This window comes from Acanthopagrus latus, chromosome 8 (assembly GCF_904848185.1).
Source record: "Acanthopagrus latus isolate v.2019 chromosome 8, fAcaLat1.1, whole genome shotgun sequence".
Classification (NCBI taxonomy): Eukaryota; Metazoa; Chordata; class Actinopteri; order Spariformes; family Sparidae; genus Acanthopagrus; species Acanthopagrus latus.
In genome coordinates this window covers 29922865-29942590 of record NC_051046.1, presented here as the reverse complement: position 1 = coordinate 29942590, position 19726 = coordinate 29922865, and the positions used below count along the sequence as shown (strand labels likewise).

The 19726-nt window shown below is 40.5% G+C and overlaps 1 protein-coding gene across 2 annotated transcripts in view; it reads right to left on the bottom strand.

Annotated features, from left to right (window-relative positions):
- Nucleotides 1-19726, bottom strand: part of trhr2 (thyrotropin releasing hormone receptor 2) — a 58967-nt gene that overhangs the window by 16105 nt on the left and 23136 nt on the right. The window contains exons 2-5 of one of the 2 annotated variants that reach the window (XM_037106171.1): nucleotides 11524-12328; nucleotides 10297-10429; nucleotides 9695-9846; nucleotides 7562-7685 (exon numbers count right to left, since the gene is read on the bottom strand). In XM_037106171.1, coding sequence (XP_036962066.1) covers nucleotides 7562-7685; nucleotides 9695-9846; nucleotides 10297-10429; nucleotides 11524-11906 — 792 coding nt within the window. In that variant the 5' untranslated portion in view covers nucleotides 11907-12328. The remainder of the gene's footprint in view (nucleotides 1-7561; nucleotides 7686-9694; nucleotides 9847-10296; nucleotides 10430-11523; nucleotides 12329-19726) is intronic. The other variant, XM_037106172.1, reaches the window with a different exon arrangement.

The following is a 19726-nucleotide window of genomic DNA, read 5'->3' as shown; positions in this document are numbered from 1 at the left end:
CAATATCAAATGTTTGATGCCTCGAAATATGTGCTGGGACCCTGTTTCTAATGTTGCTGAAGTTTGGTGCTGTTCTGAGCGTTATTTGTGGCTTTTTGATGGTGATTTATACTTGGACCCATTTACTGCCATGCATTGTTGTTGTGCGGTCATTTCTGAGGATGCTAAAACTACGTAAGCTAGCAGTCCGCAAACTTTATTTCTCGAGGTGGGGTCGTACTCGGTGTCAAAGTGTGTTAGACCATGGATTAAACTTACACTGGAATATCCCTTTAAATATGTGGCAGGTCCTGGTGCACCTGGCTCTTAAAGGGAATGGGAAATGACATTGGGGAATTTCCAATTTATGTCCTGCCTAATACACACACATGACTAATTCAGACTCTACACACAACCTCTTTGCACTGTGTGCCTCACTTTGCACCCAGATTATCGACCATTTAACTAGCAAAATAGACTTGGCCACACCCTAAATGCACTAGTGCCCTTTGATTTTAGGCAAGCGCTTTGTTGGTCTATAGCGCTGTGACTTTCTGCTGCCTCCAGATAGTAATCTGCCATCACTGCACCTGACCAAACCTCACTTTAAGACCAACACACCCAGGGGTGCGCAGGTAAGCACAAGTACATTTGCTAGTTAAAAAACATGCATGATACACAGTGGTGTTGGTCTGAATCTAGCAAGGACACAGCAAGCCTAAGATAGATCCCACTGTGTATATCCTTGAAGTCAAACTAAACTGTTGAATACATTTCATTCAATTGAAAACATTTGCAAAGCTGGCTTTTATAAAATGTTTCAAAAACTTGCTAAACTTTCTTTCTTCCTCCCTGCCCTTGTGATGTTCCTCGGTGCATTACCACCATCTGTAGCTCAGTGAAACAGTGTGATACCATTGGGCAGCAATAGCTATAGTGTGACACATGTGTGCTTGTGCATCCTCATAAAACATTAACATGACTTTTTTCTGAGGCAGGCTTCATGGGTTAGTAGTCACAGCTAAAATTGAGAGCATGTAAGTGACTCTTCCAGCTCTTAGAGGAAATTAAGAATGAATGTTTGGATATCAACAAGTTCCTATGAAACCTTTTGCTGTACAATGTTAAAGCACAGGTACCACCAGGACTCACATTCCTCAGTGAGTGGCTACCTGCTATAATTGGAAACTGTCTTGTCACTGCTGCTGTTCTAAAGTAGGAAGGAGCTCTGGTGAGATGCACCACCAAGTGTAAACCAGGTAAAGGTGTGGCAACCCCATACACCAAATCACACCTTTTATCAGCCTCTTCTGGTTTTACTTAAGAAAAACATGAAGAAAATGATCTTTCTCTTCTAAATATTGGACGGGATAGAAAAATAACCAGTAGATGAATTCATGTTAGAGGTCAAACTCGGCATTGAAAGAGTGGCATCAGTCCACACCTATTTTCAAACTGAGGATAGTTAACAATAAGGTCAGTTTTAATGGGCTGGTTGTGATAATTTAACAAAAATCAAAATCTGTCCAGCAGTGTCTTTTTAAAGATTAGCTGTGATGTAAGCCGTTAGCTCTGTTAGCTGTTAACTGGTGGCTAAATGCTGACAGAGCTAACTAGCTCTTGTCCTGCCAATATCAATACATATTTTTAGTGCCCTGTTGGTCTAAAAACATATTAACATTTGACGCTGTGTCAGTGACATAACACTGTGGAGAGAGACATAACTATGATAACAGCATGAAAAGTTAAAGTTGTCATATGTTAAACAACATCTTGTTTGTCCAAAACGCAGTGGCGGTCCTTCCTACAGGCGACATAGGCGCTTGCCTAGGGCGCCACCTAGTGAGGGGCGCCAAATATGCAATGAGAAAAAAAATATTATTAAAATAATAATGTCTATTTATTTTTCTACAGTCTGAGCCATCCCTTTACGTACAACAATACTTTAAAATAAAAAATAAATTAAACGTAAGCAAAAGAAATTATGATTCTGACTTATAGCCCCTGCAGCTGTTACACGTCATGGTCACAACATGCTAGCATGCACACTGATGCGCAGTGTGTAGACGAGTCACAGCTATAGTCCTGAAAATGAAATGGCAAAAGCCATCCGGCGCGCACTTTCTAAAGCGCAGCGAAGAAGAGAGGGAGAAATGTGCAAAGGAGAAAGGTATGCCATTTTGATTATATTTAATTATCTAATTATATTTTGATTTTTTTAAGAAAAACTCTGTACAAGTTGACACTAGCTGCAGTATATAGCACTTTGCACCTCATTGTATGCTATGAAATTAGAAATTGAGTGGGCGTGAAAAGACTATTATTACTGTTCATATAGCAAAATTAGATTAGATTGAGTTTTTGATTCGTTTTAACTTTACTATCAAGTTCAAGTACCATGAAATACATTTTAACATCTAACCAGAGCGCAAACTAGTGAAGTGCTGAGTGAGTCAGTGCCTCATATGCAGATGAGGATATCAACATGTTGACTGTATAGAGAGAGGTGCAAAAGATGAACATATGTTATATACTGGTGAACAGAGATAAGTATAAGTTGCATACTGAAGGAATAGTGTAAAAGTTGAGCATGATAATAATGATAATATATACCATATACATATATACAGATATACAGAGTTATGTTTACACAGGGAGGTATGCACATAAAACTCTGAGCATATGGAACTAAGTAAATGTATATAAAATGAATGTCAACATTAAAATGTTTAGCAATTTAATAATAATATCATTTGAAAACTGGAAATGATTTACTCCATGTCGATAATACACTTGTTTGTTATATCATTTTAGATTCACTATTAAAATATTTAGGACCACCTGCAGCTGAATCATCAGACTAGGAACAGCCGAGCACCTCAGCTGCTCTGGTTTCCTCAGGTGAGTTTAATGTGTCAGTGAATGTTTGTCATGATAAAAATATATTGACCTACATGTAAATGACAATATGTATTGCCATGTCCCATCCAGTCAATGTATTTGCTCTTGTGTGTTCTCTCTATGTTTATGGACCTAGAGCCATCAGCCATCATCTGCGCATGCTGATGTGTTATCATGTGCGACATTTGACTCAAATAAAAGGCCATATATCAGTGGGAGACATTAAGCCTGTCCTTGGTTTTTACAAGTCTCTCAACATCAGGCTCAACTGACAAAGTTAGAATGTCATGTAGATGAGAGTCAGATAAAGCATTTCTCAGTTTGGACTTATTCAGATTTATCAGGCTGAAAGCCTGCTCCCAGACATAGGTACTTCCAAAGAGGAATAACATCACCTGTGCATGTTTGTGGATCTTGCCATATCTGTGTGCAGGAACACATCTGTAAAAGTCCTGTAAGGGATGCTCTATGAACTTGCTACGGAGGTCTGAATCAGACTGAAGTTCCAAAAGTTCCATTTGAAGCTCCTCACTGACTTCATCCACATTTACAGAAAAGGGATGTACAAATAGCTCAAATGCTGTCGTATTTCCATTGAAATCTTCAAAGCAATGGTCAAACTCCACCACAAGATTGCTGAGAATGTCGAGGTATTTTGGTGTGTCTTTCTCAATCAACCCAACTTCTCTGAGGCTCGGAAAATGTGCCAAATTTCCTGAATGTACAAACACAAAGACAAAAGGAGCCATGTAAGATGCAAGGATGCTCATTTGATTTTCAATTGAATACCAAAAATCAATCAAACTACTTTTTTCATGGCTGCATTATGAAAAACAAATACTGTCATGTTATTGGATTTAATGTCTAGATTTTAAAAGAATATCTATTTTCCACCGACACAAAGTATGCATGCATCACACAAGTATAATAACATGGTTGTAATTAATAACAAGCCTAGTACATTGTTTTGTGTTCAATAAAATATTAAAGTTAGATCTCACCTGCTGAGAGATGTCTGCTCAACAGCTGGAGCTTTTGCTTGAAGGCTCTGACATGGTCATACAGCTGAATGATGATCTGGTCTCTCCCTTTAAGCTTAAGACTGAGGATATTCAGCAGTTCTGTGATGTTCAGAAGAAAAGCCAGGTCTGCAAGCCAGTGATTGTCCGAGGGCACTTGGATGCTGTTCTTCTTTCTGGCTTGAAACACCCTGATTTCTTCAGGCCCATGTTATTGGTGCACAGTTGCTCCTGATGCAAAGTACAATGGTATTTCAAAACTGAACTGCCAAACTCACAGACTTTTTCCGACACAAGTGCAGTGAAGCTGACTTTCTTACCGACCATGGCCGGGCCAAGAGGAAACGAAAATTGGAAAAGAGATCTCAGTAGTGTCTCATTCATTTCTCCTACACAACTATGAGATCTATGCGAGATCAAAGTGAGGCTGTGGCTGATTTCTCCTGTTTATCAATAGTTTCTCCTGAGAAACAGGTGCAGAAAATCTCAACTTGGGCTTCAAAGGAGATCTCATCAAGCTCTCAATGAAGTTTCAGAATGTCTCCCCAGTGCTGGAAAGGAGCAAGGTTTAAGCGGTAAAGTCTCAAGTCTCACCTATTGCTCCTAAGGAATTTTCGGAGAAACAAATGAGAAATGTTTGAGACCAAAAAAGACTACAATGAGACTGAAATGAGAACACTCATTGAGCTCCTTTACGGCTCCATAGCCATAAAGGAGCAAGCTTTGAGCAGTAAAATTTTCCTCTGGGGGACTCCATCAGTCATGATGCCATATTGGTTTTCCCACTTCAAACCGTTTTTGTCCATGACTTGCTGCACTGCCATAAAAATATCAGTGCTCTGTGTTGTCCGTTTTCAGTGTTTCAAGGCCCACCAGTTCTTTGCACACTTCAAAGTCCTCATTGACGCCTCGCAAAAACTGTGCTGAGTTAGTAATGTCAGTGCTTTCATCACACGCGATGGAGAATGCAGAAAACCAACCTGCTCTTTGGGCTATCTGGCCCCGGCATGTCCTCAATGCGGTAGGTGACCGTGTTCCATGACAGGCTAATCTGGGAAAAAGCCCAAGACTGATTTGGACACAGTTTCAGCGGCAATTACCAGACACTCTTTGACAAAATCACCCTCCACAAAAGGTCGCCCACTTCTGACAATGGCGTTGCTAATGTGATAACTTGCCCGAGTGGCATTTTCTTGTGCAGTGGACAGCTGAAGTAAAGTACGCTGTGTGGTTTGCTTTGCTAGCAAATCAGCTGCCATCACCTTGGGATCCTCTCCTGTGTACTTTGCGAACTGGTGGGAATGCTTTGTTTTGTAGTGACGACGAATGTTGTGCGCCTTTAAAATAGCGACCCTCTGCTTATATACTAGACACACTGCAGTGAAGTCGATCTCGGTAAAAAGATAATCATATTGCCAACTTGTTTTGAATTTTCATTTGTCCGTGTGCCACTGCCTCAAATGGGCAGCCTTGATATATTGATTGTATTATCACTGTTTAAATAAATGAGCATTGCTTTGGACATGGTCTTTGGTCTTGCTCGTGGGGTTGGGGCACTATCAGTAAAGCTCGCCAAGGGCACCAAATGGTCTAGGACCGCCCCTGCCAAAACATATTATATGTGTAGCTGCCTGACACTAGTTTGGACCACACTGTGTGTCTGTCCATATTATCGTCATTGATGCCATGTGGAAAATGCAGTGGCTGCTTGGGCTGAATTTTCTATTCACACAAATACTCCTAATTACATGTGAGGCATACTGAAGCACCTGGGGGTCAGTAGCAACATTTATTACCTGCTTTTATCTAATAATCTTAAGCAGACAATAATTTAGTCTTGACCTCCGTTGACAAAATTGGAAGGAATTCAGTAAAATTATAGGCCTCTTTTCTCTGTTTTGTTGTTGTGTTTTATGCGAAACAACCTATTTTTCTTTCTGTAGAGAACAAAAATCTCTGCAGTGTGGCTTTCAAAATGCCAAACAACTGTGAATTCAGACACAAAACTAATCCCTTTTGGACAAAAAAATTAATGTTTTTTGGTAACCCTCCTTATTGGATAAAGGCTATTGATGGTTAATGCTTTCAAAACCAAAAAGCCTTTAAAGATTATATTGTATACTTAAGAGCACAGACACAAAGCAGAAAAGCAGAATACTACCATGTACGAAAGAGAGGCCTTTACTCAGTAAGAAGGCTCTTTGACTGCTCAGCCTGAGGAAAAGAAGCCATTACCAGCACAATTGCCTTCAGGGCCATGTTACAGCCAGGACAAAGAGCTATCAAGACGGCACTTGTTGTCACATCGCGGTGAGGGATGTCCTGTCTTGGGTTTCTTGTCTTGTGAAATTCATGTTTTATTTTGAAAGGTAACTCTCCTCTCGTTTCAGGTCACTTGTCCTTTCTTTTGCGTCCCTGGTCTGACGTCATCCCTAATCCTTGATTGTTTTCACCTGTGTTCCCCTCCCCCATGTGTATAAAGTCTTTGTCTTCCACTGTCTGCATTGCCAGAGTATTTTGTTGTCTTGTTGTGTACTTCAGCCCTGTTCACAGTCTTGCATTCCATAGAGTTAAGTATTGCCAAGTTTTATTTTCTGTGTTTGTAACCTCTTGAGAAGAGTGATTTTGTTTTCATAATCTTCCTTTTTAGGATTTGATTTTCAGTTTAGCTTTTTCATAGTCTTTGTTTTCCTCCTTGTGGAGCACCTTTTGTTGTACCTTCTGTAGATTGCAGTGTAGATAATTTTCATAGCCTGTGTGCTTTCCTCTTTGGAGTGTTTTTGTTTTGTTTAATTTTCATAGATCAAGAATCAAGAATAGTGTAGGTTTTCCTCCTTTGGGAGCGTGTTTTGTTTTCTCTTTGCTTTATGTCTTGTTTGTCTTGTCTGTCCCTCCATAGAGTTTCATAGAATTTTGCTTTGTCATTCTTTCTGAAGAGTTGCATCTCAGCAAAATAAAACCTGTCATTACTTCTGGCATTCTGCATCTGAGTCCTATTTTTGTCCAAGCCTGACACTTGTCTGAAGTGACCAACAACAGGAACATCAGTTTGCAGAAGTAGAGAGCTGCTCCGCTCAGCTTTGTTATGGCAGTGAACGGGGTCCAGAGTATGAGCTAATTTTAACCACCTAAAACAAGGCTCACCTAAAAAAGTTTTTAACAGTTCAAGTGTACGTTGTATAGAGAAAATTCACACCGCTTTACATCGCTGTCAGATCTGCCTTTCTTTTGGCACTACATTTTCTTAACTGTAGAACCTCCGTATCCCTACGTAGTTGCGCTAATGCATGGGGATACGGAGGTTCCACGGTCTGTATGAAATTGTTACGTTTTGTTTTTATCGAAAGTAAACCTCTCGTCCAGCAACTGGGCCTCACACAGTATTTCGCCGCTCGCAGACCACCGGTTGCCCAGTTGCGCTAATGCATAGGGGAGCCTTGTTTTACCTCACTTCAAAAAACACGAACTATCCCTTTAAGAGGGAATTATGGTCTCTTTATTCACAGAAGATCACACACACAGCCAAAGACAACAGTGGGGTCAAATGTGACTAAAGCTATTGCACAGCAATGACTTGCTTGATTAAACAAAATGTAACAACAAAAAAGGAGAATACAGATGGGGTTAACTGGAAAGGGGGTAATGTGGGTTGAGGCACAGACCTGTTTCCTGGAGGAGAATGTACTCTTTGGCCGGCCCTGTCGACAACCCTTCCCCGTTTCAGAAGCTTCCCGGATGCTCCGACGCAGAGTGGTAGCATTGGTGTTAGGTTGGTTGGGCAGAGGGCTACAGGTACATAAGCTGCATGTTAGAGCATTCATCCCCCAGCAGGGATTTAATAGGAACTAATCTAATAGGAATCACTTCATTTGGAGGTGGTTGGAGTTAATGTATGCGATGTATGTGACATTACTTAACTACATTAGTAAGTCAAAATGTGTTTCATACTGGACATGGGCAGTCTCCTGGGCCTCTATCCCTACTTTGCTAATGTAATAATAATTATGGCTGCTAGATGTCACTGCCTACCAATAAACATAAAAATTGTTCATAATAAGCTGTATTCACAGTAAATAATGACTTAATGCTCGTTATTTCTAATGAGGATGGGCCTGTAAAAATCTTAATTCTCCTCATAAGTACATTTCTTCATCCAATATCTTTTTGTCATGGGCTTGTAGGCAACTTCCTTATTTTCACTTCATGCATTGTGTAGCCTAAATGACTTTTCAGTGGGCTGCCCTGTCACTCAACAACCAATCACTGTTGTCACCATGTCTAAGTGCGTCCTTATAAAATGACGTCATCCATAGCAACAGAGAGTTACTTCTAGTTTAGGAGTTCAGTGTTTTCATAACTAACAGTAGGTCTCAGTGGCTTTGTGAATTACTTTTAAGAAACAACTCCTACATAAAAACTTTTAGTCTGATTTAGGAGTACTCCTAACGTTAAGATAAAAGTATTTGTGAATACGGGCCCAGATTGTCATTTATCTGCATCTAAAGATGATTTTCATAGTAGGGTTGAACAAGTGCTTTGTGGAACAAGTATATTAATGATGAAGGAAAATTCTTATTGGGTAGATGACTAAAGTTTATTCACTCAAGTTTTTAATTGTTCCTTAAATGATTTTGTTATTCATGTGATCAAACCCATTGTAGCTCAGTTCTGAGGTAGTCCTGTAAATAGATTTCTAACAAATGATATGAGTGACCATTGACAAACAAAGTCACCAGGCCATTAGTGATTACCATTAGTCATTGGGCTATTTTTGATAATGATTGATAGTAATTGAAACTAGTTTGAGCTGTATGCTCTGCCCTTGCCAAAACTTAGCAATGAACCTATATACTGCAGTTAAAGTAGAAGTTGTGGACACTGATTTTAAGTTTCTTTGATTAAAGTAAAAAGTTGGTGATAAGTAAGCTAAATATCTTAGGGGCTCTTTGTAGGAGGTGGGGCTTCAAGCTCGAAATCTTCCAGGGGGGCGCTGTGGAGCCATCTTGTCACTGAAAAGGCCCAGACCAGCTATCAGTGTTCATGACTCGCGATCAATGTGCCAACTTGGCATAAGTAGGAGTTTGTTTCAAAATTAATTCCTGGCTATAGTGATGAGACCTATGAGTCCTGCAAATTTCATGGAGATCAAAGAAGGTTTTAGGTCACATGACCCAGTGTTAGGGGCGCTATAGAGTCCACACCCACACCCAGTCATGTTGAATCATAAAATTTCTACCAGATGTGATGTCTGTCCAGGGTTTTGTGATTTTTTTGGGGGGGTATTTTTGGGCTGCCAAACATGCGCTTCTTTCTGCAGGAGAAACATTTCAACTTACAGATACTATAGGACCTCGCTCTGATAGCGCTCAGCCCCTGATAATTCAAAAGAAGAGATTAATCATACAAAAGTAATGTACAAGCTGAGTTTCATTCAAAGTGAGATGTTTCAATGAGTATGCTATAAAGGAGAACATACGTGACTTAATGTATGGAATTGTGTTGTCCTTCTAGGTTTGTTTATTCAGTCATGAAAACAAAGAAGATTTGTTCATTTGATTTGTTTAGGCATAAATAAGTCAGCCTATGAAGATCTTTTTAATACTGTTTATATTTGAGTATTTATGTTTATTTGTCAAACGAAGAGCTGCTAAACTGTGCTTCATTGTTTCTGAAACAATGACAATAAACTTCTATTCTATTCTATTCTATTCTATTCTATTATATCTTTAAACTTCAACCAGCACTAGCACCAGCTCAGATCATTTTGCATTGCAGGAAAGGTGGTATTCTAGTACCTGAGGTAGAGGATCCGTGCTATCAGGCCATACAGCACGATGGAAAGGAGTAGTGGGATGACATAGAAAATGGCAAAGTCAATGAAGTAGATGGGCAGGTAGAGCTCTCGTTTCTCTTTGTATCCACACTGCACATGGTCGTCATGGCTCACCTGAATGTCACACAGTAATTATGAAGACATGGTAATAAAAAAAAGGCTAGTGGTTCACACATTGCCACTGTGCTAAGATACGCATAAGAATATTTCACATTTCAACATAATAATGCTACACTCAGAAAAAGCACAGATGTCTCAAAGAGCTTTTCACATTCCCCTGCAGTTGAGCCAGCAGAACAAAGGAGGTCTTGGTCATCAAAGATTTTTTTACTCCTCTATACTTACTTGAAACATTATGCTGTCCCAGAGAGTACCGTTTGAGTATAGCCTACAAGTGCATATATACATAGATTAAATACAAATTAAATATATTTGTACTTGTACTATTTCTACAGTTACACAAACACGTATCCTATGTCTAATTTTAGAATAAGAAATCGAAAGGTTACAATGCTGTGACCCTCAGCCAGGTAATCAGAAACACACCAGATATTTTACTCTCACCTGAATGTCCACCAGAAAAAACCACTGCATGCAGTACACACAAGTGAAGACCCAAACCCCGGCAATGATTCGCTTGGCTCGGGACACTGTGCACACAGTCTGAGCCTTCAGTGGATGACAGATAGCTATGTACCTGCAAGCAAAGAGGAAAAAATCAGATTCAAATAGGACTGTAGACTAAACGTGGCTGCTAAATTTAAAGCACCAGAAATCTGTTGGCTTTGGTTATTTACCACAGTTTTTTCTGTAGTGGTCTCCTCCTGTACTACAAGAGTGACCATGGACAAGGGAGCCTCCTCTCTACCTAAACATGAAGGTGGGACTGATTTTGGTTCTGTGAGATAAGTCAGATTTAGTATTACAGTGATGTTAGAAGGCTTAACAAGGCACATATTGTTCTCTCTCATCCCTGACCAGTCAGTTTAGGGTGAAGGTCATAGAAATTTTACAAAATAAAATGGATTATGTGCAACAATATATAGGACCATACAATTATATTCCATGTTGCCTTTTTAAAAATCTTTTCAAAGCTTAACCAATGATTGCCTGTAAGGTGGTAAAATGCATTCATAAATCCAAAATACTATATGTTTTGGGAGATCTTTGAAAAGCTTAACAATGATTACCAAAAAAAACATCTAAATACTGTCAAGGTGAATTGAATTTTTTTTTTTGTTTTTTGGTCCTCGTATTACTGTTGGAGTGTGTCTCTAATTACTCTGGTTAATACACAGAATAAATCACAACAGTTTCATAGGAACCATTCCTTTTTGTAGAGAGTAGTTGAAAATTATCCACAGTAACTGGGACAGTCCTGATATCGCTGTGTTGGTGTAGTTCCAGAACACCATATTTAATTCTGCTCCAGGGCCATCATTTCAACTCACAAACAGCAAGTCTACATCCAGAGCAAGTTGTCATGGCTGAATAGATTATCGTAAGGACTCACTCAGAACACAGTGTTTGAATGCTGTTTGGAACATTTAAACATATTTTTCACTTTTTAGTTCTTTACTCATTCTTTTCCCCATTTCTTTTCTGTTGCTGTTTGGTTAGGTTTAGGAAAGAAAAATACTGTGTTAAGAAAACATTGTTTGGGTTAAAATACAAAAACGCATGCTAGAAAGTATAACTTTGAATTATTCTCCATTGAAAGTAAAACCAAAATCTCTAAACAGTACAAGCCAACAAAAGAACAGGTGAAGATGTTTGTTTATCCATCCTTACCTCTCTACAGTGAAGGCAGTGATGGAGCAAGAGGACACGTTGATGCCAAGGTACTGAAGGTAGGTGATGCCCAAGCAGCCAGCATGGCCAAAAATCCATGTACCTGTCAGACTCTCTGACACATTTGGCAGTCCCGCTGCCACCAGTACTGTCAGGTCGGCTATGGCCAGACTCACTAAGTAACAGTTGGTGGGTGTCCTCATGTGACGAGTGGTTAGAACCACAAGGACCACCATGATGTTCCCCACGATGCCCATGCTGCACACCAGCAAGACCAGGAACACTGACACTGTTGTGTACTCCAACGACTCAGAGACAGCAACACTGGCACTCAGAGAGATGTTGGTAGGGGTGTCGATTCTGGAGCTCACGTTGTTGGTCATATCTGATCACGGCCGGCCTTTTTTTTTACCCCCAAGTGTTTGTTAATCAAAAGTTATGTTCATTTGATTACAGCAAAGTGATAAGGGGCATGACTCTGAAATGTCACCATGTTCTTTCTTCTTGATTTAGAGCATTAACTCTAATTTAAAGCCAGTCCACTTAAGAGTGGCATATGGAATGAATGATTGATTTTGTATTACCAATTATGATTGATAATATTGAGATATCACTACCAAGTGTCCATTTAGTTGTTATAAGTCTTCGGTCTGAGAAGGGAAAAAAACCTCTCCTTTTTTTCTCATCTTTAATAGTTGCTTCTGTCATTCCCCTTCACTCTCCCCCATTGTAGTGAGAAGGAATAATACGGTGAATATAATTATCCGAGGACTTCCAAACACCAGTCAGGCCCCCATTGTATCACCTAGAAATAGAAAATAAGTTCAATTAATTAGGAAAGCTCAGAATTGACTTAACAATAACTTTTGGATTAGCTTTGTACTTATTTATATGTCAACGTCAAACACAGATTAAAACATATACAGAAATTGTCTCTGTAATTCCCTCAGCTGTTTGCACTTCTGTCTGGGATCAGTTGATAAGTGTTGCTTCAAAGCCAAACTGCACATGTAATAAATAATAAAGCATATGGTGACTTCAATGAAGGGCGGAAATGGCAAAAATTGTGCAAGGAAAACAAATCAGCAGTAAGTAAATTTTCTCTGCAGTATTTTTGATATGTCTAAGTTGATATACTTTCCTGAGGGTTGTGCTAAAGAAAACCTTATGGTGTGTCCAAAGGTCTCATTCTCCAATAAGAATGAATGTGCTCAGTAAATATCATGCTGATCTCTCAGTTTAGCAGTCTGATGTCAGAAATTACATAGTTTTTCTTGTCTATTAGCAATGTGCTGTAAAAGACAGGAGCAAGAGGAAGGGAGAATTATGTTGCTTATGGTGTCAGATGATCCACAGGTGAGCCCATCCTCCACATGGGAAGATACAGAAATGTAGATAAGATGACATTTGCTGTCCCATCTGTTACATCAAAGAGTCACTGTCCTGGGAAGGACAGGATACACACAAACATCAAGGAGTCATTGTTAGATAAAGAAAATGTTTATTGCTGTTGTGAATGAAGGTAACCTCTTCTCTGTTTCTGTACTTAAGGAATAACATTTTAGAGTTTGGGAGAGAATGCTTTTGCCTTCCCTCCACGCTGCATGTTATTAAAGAGATCTGATTCATATGCCAAAGTCTGAAGTTATTTGGAGACTTAGCAACTCTCTACCTCAGAGAGGTGAATTTCCACTACATTTTGGCGACAAGGGATGGGATGGACGCTCCGCTTATTGTCACCTGAGCCTGGACTGAAGGGAGCTGCCAGCAGGGAAAGTTCTGCTCCGACAAACGGAGGACTGGATCCCATCTGAAGTCAGGTGCAGGTGGTGGACAACGGATGCTCGATTGAATAAGTGAGTACAGTGTTTTGAATCATTTGCTCACTTTTAAAAGCCTAGGTTGACTTATGTAATTTAAATCCTGTGTGGAAGTCATATATAATAGAGAAAAATGTACAGAGGGAAAAAAACAACACAAAAAAAACAAAATTAAAATACCTAACAATGCAGTATGAAGCAGCATGCAAAAGAACTGATTGTTATATGCATATCTATGGTGTGAAGGAAATTTCAAGAGACCATAGATATTTTAGATGCTACTTACTGATGAGTAGATATTAAATAGTATGTCAACCAAACTGGATAACAGGTAAAATAAGAATATAATTGAGAAGAATAAGAATATAATAATATATGAGATACTGTAATAATGATATGATACAGTATAGCTTTATATGAGGCCCCACTAAAATAAAATGGGCTTATAAGTGATAAAAATATACAAAATAATTATAATTTATAAACTTTGTTGTGACATTCAGTGATTAGTGTACAGATTGGATGCCATAAGGGTGCATTGCTTGGAACGAATGTGTCATACAAACCACCTGGCTGAATAAGTTGCTCAAAGTTAGTGTGTGCTTTGATGAGATCCAACCATATGCAGTATGGAAAGATCAGTGTGATTGTGAACTTTTAGTGAATGATAAGCCCATTGAGAGTTTAAGCAAATCTGTCCACCTGAGTCACTGAAAACATGAGGAACACAATGGGGAAATTAGAAACTGTATCCGATTAATTTCTTTTAAACGCTCTGCTGAATTAAGAGCAGACAAATGGGAAAAAAATGTGGTTAAGGATGTTCAACTTTGGCACTTTGTCACCTATGGGGTTTTCCATTAAAAGGCAAATTAAACACAGAATGTTTAAGATGGTGTAGAGTACGCTGGAAGAAAAGGTAAAATGAAAGTAGGGAACAAAAAGAGGGTTTGAGTGAAAAAAGGAGAGAAAAGAATGTAGGGCTAGAATTAAGAAATGGACCTTCCTCCCAGCTGTCGCCACACCTACAACCCTTCAGCGACACCTTCTCCATATTAGGTCAAGTACCCTAAGATGACTCTAAGTAAGAAGGGGGTAACAAATAAACCCTGACTTTTCAGCCATCTTCCTATCTCCTAAACAGCCACAAATTAACCCTGCTTCTCCAACAAAGACTTTTCTCCAATAGCAGCCTGTGTTGACTACTGGGCGCAGAGAAGATCACAGAGGGGATGATGTTCCCTAACTCCATGCCGAGGCAAACAAGAAAGCAGACTGTCATTGAGATCGAGAAATGTTTGTACACAGGCCATGACTGGAGTTTTGGTGGGCCACAGAATCCTGGACAGATATTGCAGTCTAAAAACAAAAGAAAGTGGAGAAGGAGACTGGGTCCACATCGAACTATCAATGAGAGTGCAACAGCACTGAGAGAAGACCGATGCTACAGAGGGAAGGCAATGAGAACCCTGAGTTTAGGCAAGAAGAGTGAGATCCTGCCCTGTCCGTTTCATTCTCCAGGATTCACTTTGATACAACCAGAGAGAGTGGAGGAAGGTCAGAGCATTGAGCAGCACATAGACATGATCAAGTACTGATCACACACACACACACAGAAACACTGATTGACTGCTAAAGACTAAGAAAATTGCTTCTAACACTATTTAATAGCTTGAGCGCTCTAAGCAAGTTCAATTTGGTGGGATATAAAAGATACAAAATTCCCTAAAGCTGTTGAAGTCAGTACTTTTATCATTCGGTCTAGCATAAATCAAGTTGCCACTTCCTAAATTTCACTATGTACCTCATCTTGCCTGAAAGGAAACCAAATGGGGGGTGGAGTTAATTAAAATACCTTAGGGTCATAAATGAAGCTGGTCAGCATCCAGCAGATGTTGTAACATTAATATTACACATTCTACCAGAATGGGGTTTTCCAGTTATTGATTAAACAAATGCATATTCTAGCATTCCTGTTCATCCTGACAGTTCTGGGTTGCTTTCACTATCAATGGTAAAAATTGCATTCTTGGATGCAGATGCCATAGAGTTTTCTTCTCCAATTTCACTCTGGATTGCCGTGGAGCTGAGAACTTAGCATTAGCAGCCATTGTGTGTTAATACACTTGTTCAATATGTTGACAATGTTTGTGTATATGTTTTCCTATGCAAGGGCACTGTCAAACTGAGACAGTGTTTACAGTTTTGTTTTCTGGCAGAAAACGATCCTAAAGTTTTGGAAGTTGCAAATTCTTTTACAAAACATGTGATATGTTATTTTACTCCGGAAGGTCGTGAATTTGGTCCTGATTACATCCACTATTTTGTATGTTAAAAAAAAAAAAAACAATTCGAATTTTAAAAAAAAAAACAAAAAAAAAACAATTGCCTCATTGGATTTAGCAGGTCCATGGATTCTATAAAATTGTGGAGATCTCCCAACCCCTATATGACATCACATATGGGGCCATGACTGACTTTTTGACTTGGACTCCTGAAGCAGAGAAAGTTTTAACTGACTTAAAATAAGCTTTATCAGATATTACCAAATCTTTTAATCTTTTTGTTTCTGAACATAGTGAGTTTTATATCAGCAAATTCTAATTCAGTCACTTGGTGACAAACGACCTGTGGGATACTATTCACAAAGGATTTCCATAACAGAGAGAGGTATGGTTGCATGCCTCAAGGCTGTAGCGGCTGGTACGAAAGCAGTTCTTAACCCAGTTGACATTGTTGCTATGTCCTCTCTTAATGTACTTGTCCTACATGCTGTCTACTCTACTCTCTTATCTTACAGGAAAAAAAACGCCCACCTAACACCAACTAGGCTGTTATTCTTGCAAAATGTGTTACTGACAACAACTCATGTAACCTTATGTACTGTCCTTAACCCATCAACTTTGCTTCCAACAGCTCAAGATCAACAGCCACACCTCTGTCTGGAAGTGGTCAACACGGTGTCAAAACCAAGAGATGCACTCTGTCGTTTTTCTATATTGTGTGCACTACTGGTACTGCAAACACTCAGTACACCCGCCAGACGTTTTTGGATATCGGGAACCAACACCAGATATCTATTTCGTGTGACTTTCATCACACGTATAACATCCCAGACGACATAGTGAGACCACTGGGCACTCCGTGGATTGTTGTTGGGCCTAAGAGGCGGCGCAGATGGCAGAGGGAGAGGAAGCAGGAGCGGGGCCACAGGTCTGGTGTTATGCTAAAACTAAGGAAACAACCACACAAGTCACCTCAACAGAGCCTGTATCTCTCCAATGCCAGATCCCTGGTGCATAAAACGGATGACTTGTAACTACAACTCGCTGGAAATTGCTATGTCCATGACTGCTGTGTCCTGATCATCAATGCAACCTGGAAATACCCAGTGCTAGCGTGCAGCTAGCAGGCCACACTCTGCTCTGTTGGGACAAGACTAAGGACTCCAGTAAGAGCAGAAGAGGGGGGCTCTGTATTTATGTGCATGACAACTGGTGTAACAACGGGACAATTATAGACAGACACTGTTTCCCAGACATTGAGTACATGTCTGTAAGATGTCGGCCTTTTTTTCTGCCGAGAGAGCTAAATGTTATTATCGTCACAGCTGTGTATATCCCACCTGATGCCAGTGTAAACACAGCGCTCTGTCTTCTGCTGAACACCATAAACGAACAGCAGCAGGCCCATCCCAATGGTGTTCACATAATTGCAGGGGACTTTAATAAAGCCAACTTGAAGACTGTATTCCCGAAGTTCTACCAGCATGTCAAGTGTTCTACTGGGGGAAGAACACTCCATATTTACACCAACATTAAGCACGCGTACAGGGCCATACCCCCCAGCCCCAGCCAGTCAGACCATCTTTCCCTCCTGCTTTCCCCAGCCTACACCCCCCTCAGATGCAGGGCCAGGCCCACCACAAAGATTGTTACAACCTGGCCCAGAAATGCACTCTTCAAACTACAAGACTGCTTCAAACAGACAGACTGGGATTTATTTGGGACTTACACCAGGAGTTGAAGATATTCGGGGGGCATGCACCTACCAGCTCGCCCCCACCTTCACCAGGATCTTCAACCTCTCCCTGGCCTAGGCAGTCATCCCACCATGCCTAAAATCAGCTACAATAATCCCAGTGCCGAAAAAGTCTCCCATCACCAGCCTGAATGATTACCGCGCGGTGGCCCTTACTCCGGTAATCATGAAGTGCTTCGAGAGACTGGTCCTTCAGCACATCAAGGACTATCTCCCCCCAGACTTTGTCCGTCACCAGTTCACATATCGTGTGAACAGATCCACAGAGGATGCCATTTCTGTAGCTCTCCACTCTGCGCTGAACCACCTGGAGCAGAAGCAAAGCTACGTTTGGATGCTCTTTGTGGATTACAGTTCAGCCCTCAACACTATAATCCCGGACAGACTCATCACTAAACTCGGCCTTCCCCCTCACACATGTGCCTGGATAAAGGACTTTTTGCTTTTCGCTGAGCCCCCTCCTGTACTGCCTCTACACCTACAACTGCAGTCCGACCCACAATGACAATCTCATCGTCAAGTTTGCTGATGACACAAAAGTGGTCGGACTCATCTCCAAGGGTGATGAGGCAGCCTACAGAGAGGAGGTCCTGAAGTTGGCAATCTGGTGTTCAGAGAATAACCTTGCTCAGAACACCAAGAAAACCAGAGAGATCATCATTGACTTCAGGAAGCACAGCACCGCCCAGCCCCTCTTTACATCAACGACGAGTGTATGGAGAGGGTCCACACCTTCAGGTATCTCGGTGTCCTCATCTCTGCCAACATTTCCTGGACAGAAAACATCAGAGCAGTCTTCGAAAAGGCTCAGCAGTGGCTACACTTCCTGAGAGTCATCAGGACGGACAAACTAAACACCAACCTGCTGCTGACCTTCTACAGCTCAGCCATCGAGAGCCTGCTGACATACTGTATCACAGTGTGGTATGGCAGCTGCACTGTTGCAGACAGGGAGAGGCTCCAGAGAGTAGTAAAAGCCACACAGAAGATCACTGGCTGCCCTTTCCCCTCCCTGATGGACATTTACACCTCCTGTTGCCTCAGCAGAGCTAAAACCATCACCAAAGATAGCTCCCACCCTGGCTTTGACCTGTTTGACCAGTTGCACTCAGGGAGGCGCTACAGGTACATTAAGGCTAAAACAGACAGACTAAAAAACAGCTTCTTCCCAAAAGCAATAACCACTCACAAACCTCACCTACTGTGCAATACCATACAAATGTGCAATATTCCCTGTATATAGTACTGTATTTATTTTGCAATGTAAATGCTCCTTAGGACTGTGCATCTTACCTCCCTTTTTGTACTATTACTTTATGTCCTATGTTTATATTGCATATATTGTTTATTATTTACACTGTTTGTTTGCACTTCTACTGGAGTTGGCTTTTTTAATTTCATCAGACATGTGTACAGTGACAATAAAGGCATTCTATTCCATTCTATTCTATTCTATTCTATTCTGTTCTATTCTTTGACACTCCCTGTCAGGGAAGGGTTTAAAAGGGAAAACTATGGAAGGGGAGGTGGACCCAAATGCAGTTACCGGAGGCCAGATCAAGAAAACAAATGGCGAGCTTTATTGAAAAGCTGATTGCAAAAACATGAGAAGACAAAACAGGGCAAAGTAGCAACAAAACATCCAAACAAAGTAGCAAAATAAAGCAGTTCGACAAAGTGTAAAAGAAAAGGGCAAAGTACAAATCAAACATGAAAATCTTAAAACCAAAAACATACCAAACGGGACAGGAGGCTGGACAGGAGCATGAACAAGAACATGGACAAGAGCATGAACAGGAGCGTGGACAAGAGACAGAAAACAGCAAACAATGACCAGACAAAGAGTGAGGGGAAACACAGAGACTAAATACACAGACACTAATGACATGACGAGGAACAGGTGAGGAGAGAGGAGGAAGGAAGCCAGGTGTGATAATGAGGGGGAGGAGCACAGAGGAACAGACCAGGAGGGAACAAGACAACAGACAGAGGGAGCCAGAGGGAAGAACATAGGAGAAACTTAAAGGACACATGAGGGCATGGAAAATCAAACACATGACACAAGACATGGAAAAACAAAAACACAACACAAGACATGATACAATGACAAACAAAACCCGGAGTCATGACACTCCCCTCATTATCCCTGACCCTTATTTCTTTGTATATGGTTCTGCTATGGGAAATCCAACAGATGGATCCCCTTGTGTATCATACGCAGGACTGGGAAAAATATCACAGTACATATTGACTCTCAGTATGCATTTTATGTATGTCATGATTTTCCACACATTATCGAAAAATCAAGGTTTCTTACTTCTACAGAAAAATCTACTGCTCCT